The following is a 6,109-nucleotide window of genomic DNA, read 5'->3' as shown; positions in this document are numbered from 1 at the left end:
TGTAAAAAAAAAATCTAACGATGCTTAAAAACATACATACTTATGCATCTTGACTTGAAAGATTAGAAAAATATTAACACTTAATCTGTGGAAACTTAGATGAGGTATAAATAAAAATGTGAGCAAGAGAAAAAGTAGCCTCAAAACACATAAAACGAAGAATTTTGGGGCCTGTTTGGCATTGTTTTCTGTTTTTTGTTTTCAAAATTGTGTTCTCAGAAATGAGAACAAAAAACTGTTTTTGTAGTTTTCAAAAAACAAGAGGTGTTTGGTTAATGTTTTCGAAAAACAATTTTTTAGTTTTATTTTTTTTAAATCTTAAATAAAAAATTAACAAATATATTTACAAAGAGAAAAATATTTTAAAAGTTTGTAATAAATAATGAGATAAAATAATTTGAGAGAAAAAATGATGAAAAATAAGAAGTGAGAAAGTAAGGAAAGAAAATTTGAGAACAGCAGAAAACAACTTTTTGTTGTTCTCAAAATTTTCTGTTTTTTGTAACTTTGTTTTTAAAAATTGTTTTCTGAAAACAATGCCAAACACCTCTACTTGTTTTCAAAAAACAATTTTTAGCTTTTAAAAACAAAAAACAGTCTTTTAGTTAAGGTGCCAAACACCCTCTTGGTTTTTCCTCAAGCTTTGAATGAGACGAGTTATTATATAAGGCAGGAAACATAAAATCCATGAGTTCAACATCACGTATATGAGTAATATTTATGAAAAATTACATCACACAATCAAAATATCATTTTATTTACAAAAATAGCAGTACACATTTTAGTTACATACACATCAAGTAAAATCTTTTCTGGCTACATTGCTGGTCGGTTGAGCTCAAAAGTGGTATCATCACGGCTTACTCTTCAAGGTAGTCGTTTTGATATGCGGAAAGCATATGTTTTTTCCTCATCGCCGGAGAAGATGACCAAAATCAAAAGCTAACTTTTAGTATCTTTTATAGTTTGTTAACAAAAAATTAACTAAACTTTAATCTTAAACAAAATTCAATATACCTACCAACTTGGTAAGTTAATATAAAGTATTTTGTTATTTCATATTTAAAGTTACTAGATAATATTCTAAATAAGGCTATTTTATAGATCAATTTTGATAGGTTTCTAAAAAAAACTTGTAAGAAAACCAAATGGTATCTTTTTTTTTTTAATAAAAGCGATCCACTTCAATAAGAACTTTCAGCTAAAATAATAGCATGTAACTCAGCAGGGACAAAACCCCCACTGATAAAACGACCAGAATTCGAACAAGAAGAGCGAGCCAACAAATGAGCCGCCTTGTTCCCAGACCGCTTAACAAATGAAATAGATACATTACAAAGGTTTCGAAGTAACACCTTACAATAAAAAATAACAAGTCCAAAAGGAGAAAGCATTTGAACTGAACTTAGAATTGCATGTTCTACAACCTGACAATCTGTTTCAATTACCATATCATGAGCCAGATGTGAGCCGAGAGGCCATCATCCCTCTGGTTGCTCTTCAACCAATTGAGAACTTCTCTAATTCCAATAGCCTCAGCCAAGAGAGGATCCAAAATCCCCACTCTACTTTCTGACACAACTTCTAACTAATTTCCCCCATGATCTCTAGCAATCCACCTGAAGCCAAACTTGTTTTCAGAAGCAAAAATAGTTGCATCATAGTTAACCTTGACAATATTAATACCTGGTTTAGTCCAATGCTCAACATATCCAAGTAAAACACCTGAAACCGAGGGGCCCTCACTGCCTTTATCTTGAGCTCTATCCCATTGTTCAAGGTATGTAAGTGTACAATGTACCACCACCTCAACAACCAAACTTTTATTATTCCAAACTAAATCATTAAGGGCACGCCACACAGCCCAACAGATCTTTGCCACCACCCTAATAATGTCCACAGTGCTGCTGTTACACAAAGCTTCAAACCAGAATCTGAAATCGCTTCAAACAAGAGATTAGACTGTGATAAATTGTTTCTCTCCTAGTTCTACAAACAGGACACCCATAACTTCATTATTTCTTTGTAACATAGCAAGAGTAGGCAAACAATTAGACAAAGATGTCCATAAGAAATTCTTGACTTTTTGAGGGATCTTTAGGTTCCACACCTTTCTCCAAAAGCCAGAATTATCCCCCATGCTCCATCTACCATTCAAAACTTGGAGCAACTTATAAGCACTTTTGACCGAATAACCACCAAAAAGCTCCTTAGACCAATACCAAGAACTGAGTTCCTCATGAGAACTAAGAGGAATGTTATATATAAGCAAACGATCCCTATGATCAAACAAGTCCTCCACAATGTTGATATCCCACTTAGCCGAATCCTCCTTGAACAATTACTAACTTTACAACCTTGGAAATATAAGGATTCTCCATATCAGGAAGCCACGATTGCTCCAGAACATCAATCGTAGATGCTGATCCCACTCTCCAACGAGCACCTAATTTAACCATTATTTGAGCCTCCCAAATACTAAACCAAATGTGTAGAGTCCAAGAAATTTACTTAGCTAGTTAGATAGTAGTATTATAGTATTTATAGTATTATCTTTGTAACTGTGGATTTTTGGTTCAGACCGAGAATTATTTGGACACTCATAGTAGTACTTATAGATTTTCTAAGTTTAACCTATAGTTTAAGAATATTAATTTTAACCTAAGGTTTGATTAATATGACTGAGATTAAGGATAATATTTATTATACTATAAGGTTTAGATAAGAACCAATAGGATTTTAAGCACATGTTATGAATGAGTGATTAAGGATTAAGTATTTTGAGGATTTAATTTAATAAGGGGTAAAGTTTGAATGCTATAGGGTCAGTCAGCAGCTTTGAATACGTTGAGGGCTTAGTCAAGGCTGTTTACTCCATTCAAACTTAGCTAAAAATGTGTAATTTCGTGTTTAATTAATCAGCGTGTGCCGATATATCGCAGCACGTAGATACGGAAAGCACGAGATGATGCACGACAGCCTCGGGCATACTGGCCCAGGCGATATATCGCCTCCTTCAGTATATTTCAAAAGTTTTTGAATTCTTTTTCCTTTCAGCCATTCAACCTCTTGATAAGTCCAGCACCTTTTTGAACGAGTCTTCAGCCTCTGCTGAACAATTATTCAAATTATTTTCACTTAAAAAGCTATTATTTTTATTCAAGTAAAGTTTAGATCCTTTCATTCCTAAACTCTATAAATAGGACCTAGCACCCAGCCATTATTCATCTTTTGCTCTAAGTTCAGAGGCTGCAAGTGCTAAGTGAGTGTGAGAGTGTAAACACCTGGTTTGGGGAAATCATAAGCTTATCAAACACTTTGGGAAGTAAGGTTTTATAGTATTTCGGTTTGAGGTGTAGATTGGTCTTACAAGTCTTCAAGGTAACCCAAAACTCTAGTTCATTTCTGTACTTGTTCTTTTAAGTTCTCATAGTCTTCTACTCAGTCTCTAACCTTAATCTTTATTTTGGTTAGGAAATCTAAGTTCTTAAGCAAAAAGGTTTTGGTAAGTATGTTTCTCAAAGGTTTAGTTCTTCCATTCCTTTCATTTCTTTTTCTTCAAATCTACTCACCCTGTTATATATGATTTTAGGAGTGTTCCAAAAGTCCCAACTTTGTCCTCACATCCCGGTAACTTTGGTAAGGAAAATAGGATAGAATCTATATGATATATGCTTATGTTATCTTATGTTTCTTATGTTATGATAAGTGTTATGATATGTATGTTTGTAGGCTTAGGCATATGACCCATATGACTAACAAGACCCCAAATAGATTATGGGCATATGACCTACTTAGCTAGTAGGACCCCACTAATCTCATGGGCATATGACTTGTTTAGTCTATGGGACCCCAAGTAATAATGGCCATTATAGTATGTGTATGATAAAGTGTTATGTTATGTCTTTATGTTTCTTACGAAATTTATGTATACGAAGTATGTGTTAGATTTTCCTTGCTGGGCATTAGGCTCATTCCTTTTTGTTTATATGTGCAGGAAAATAGCTATTAGTGGCGGAAAGGTTCATGGATGCTTGGAGATTGTGTATCGATGGTGAATGGATTCAAGGAGTCGAGAGTTCGATTTCGAGGATGTAGTCTTTTATTTATGGGTTTATGTGTAATTTTTCCGCACTTTCTATGTAACTCTTTTATTTTAAATTATGTTATGTTTTGTTTTTAAAGACAATGGGATCCCATATCCTTCTTGATATTTTTGTAAGTAACTCTTATTTTTACAAGTTACCTAATAAAAATTATGGTATTTTCGCAATGTAAGCTTTATTAAGGATTTGTACGTATAGTTTCATTAATGGTCCAAAAGTTTAGAGTAGTTGGGTCATTACAAAATGAAACTGGGATTAGTTCCAATCTCAGCACTAATATATGACCCTCTCGAATAGTACCGAAATTGCATCTTGGAGCCAAAATTGCTTAGACCTTTGTCTCCAAAAGACCTCATTTTGATGAAAAATTTCAGCAAGCAAAACCTTTGTATCTCTATAATCAGCCACTGAAATTGCATCCCTTCTCCCCTTAAGCTGATGTAATCTCAGCTTACACTTTTGAATCATCTTCTTAAAAGTCCTCGTTATACCTTTCCCCCAATCCTCCAAAACTACCTCACACGCCTCTTTTTTCTTCTGAATAGATGTGACATTATAATTTTCCCAGCAATCTTTCACAATTTGAAAACATAAAAGCTCCTGAAGCCAAGCATTTTCAAAATGAAACTTTTTATGAGAGAAATTAGGAAAACGACACCTTGGCTTAAGAAAGATCGGGTAATGATTAGAAGAAGAAACTTCCAAATTAAAAAGTCTAGCCTACTCGAACAACGACATCCAAGAAGAACACACCAACACACGATCAAGTCTGACCTCCACCTAATTTGCAGTCCCTCTACTTTTTCCCCAGATGAATTGGTGTCCCGACAAGTTTAAGTCTTCCAAGTTATAGTCAAGCATTGCCTTTTGAAATCCCTCCAAGAGCTAATTCGGATAAGGATTGCCTCCCTTCTTATCCACTTAACTAACCACATTATTAAGATCTCCAATAATACACCAAGGAAGTTGTGAGTCTTCCTTCAACCTTCTCATGAAATTCCACGTATTCATACGCAAAGATCTATTGGGTTCCCCATATAATCCAATCAACCGCCAATCCTCCATACCAGCCACCTTAGTAGAGATGTCAATATTGTTGTTAGAAAAACTATGGAGCTCAACTTCATCCTTATTCCTCCACATCATCGCTAGACCCCCACTTCTTCCCTGAGAATCCACCACAAAAACCCCTTCACACCTAAGTTGTCGAGCAACGAACTCAACTCGAGACCGAGCACATAAAGTTTCATATAAAAAATAAAAGTGGGATTCTTTTGATACACAATATCTTTAAGGAATTGAATCGTCCTTGGGTTCCCAAGCCCATGGCGATTCCAACTAATTGTACTCATAAAGCTTTGCGGGCCTGCTCCACAGAACCCACCACAAACTCATTTTTTGAAAGCCCACCTTCAGCAAAGCCCATAACCACATCACAATCACTATCCAACCCATTGAAACAATATATAATATTGTAACATCGAAAAATTTCTAATAAGGCTTAGTGCCTTGATTAGTGTGTCAAGAGGACATGATTAGATTTATTTGTGTATTTGTGATCTTTTATTGATTATATATATGTGATTAATTGAATTATATGAGTTATATTATGATGTGACTTCTTATGCATGTTTATGTGTATTAAATATGCTTGTAGGCCGTTTTCGTTAAAAAGAGCATTTTCGTAATTTTGACCCATTGAGGGTATATAGGTACGTTTATATGCTATGTGATAGAGACCACATTATTATGTGGATATATGTGTGATATTTGGCATGAGTCGATTCTATTGAGAAATTTATCAGAAAAGTCACAACGAACATTTATACCCAGCTTGGGATGAGCCAATGGGTATTTTGGTAATTTTGTGAATTTCGGGAATCACAGGAATATGAGGTATTGTTTGGGGAAAATATTGAGGTTTGGAAGATTATTAGATTAATTTGGAAATTATGGGTATAATTTGAGGTTTAGTGGGAAATTAGGTTAAATGAACAAAATTC

The 6,109-nt window shown here is 34.4% G+C and overlaps 1 protein-coding gene across 1 annotated transcript; it reads right to left on the bottom strand.

The window, feature by feature from the left end:
• Window positions 1-1,588: 1,588 nt before the first annotated feature.
• On the bottom strand, window positions 1,589-2,459 carry LOC133779062 (uncharacterized). The gene is made up of 3 exons (XM_062219065.1): window positions 2,350-2,459; window positions 1,998-2,246; window positions 1,589-1,934 (listed from the first exon to the last, which is right to left on the bottom strand). Exons 1-3 carry the CDS (start codon window positions 2,457-2,459, stop codon window positions 1,589-1,591), a joined length of 705 nt encoding a protein of 234 aa, XP_062075049.1.
• Window positions 2,460-6,109: the final 3,650 nt, after the last annotated feature.

This window comes from Humulus lupulus, chromosome 5, assembly GCF_963169125.1.
Source record: "Humulus lupulus chromosome 5, drHumLupu1.1, whole genome shotgun sequence".
Taxonomy (NCBI): Eukaryota; Viridiplantae; Streptophyta; class Magnoliopsida; order Rosales; family Cannabaceae; genus Humulus; species Humulus lupulus.
Note: the sequence above shows the minus strand (reverse complement) of the source record. Positions and strands in the feature narration are given on the sequence as shown.

Bases quoted from the DNA above. Each gene is read 5' to 3' on its own strand.
- LOC133779062 (XM_062219065.1), bottom strand. From the start codon at position 2,459: ATGGTTAAATTAGGTGCTCGTTGGAGAGTGGGATCAGCATCTACGATT. The intron at 2,247-2,349 runs GTTAGTAATTGT...CATTCCTCTTAG, and splicing joins TATATTTCCAAGGTTGTAAA to TTCTCATGAGGAACTCAGTT. The intron at 1,935-1,997 runs GTTTGTAGAACT...AAGCGATTTCAG, and splicing joins AATGAAGTTATGGGTGTCCT to ATTCTGGTTTGAAGCTTTGT.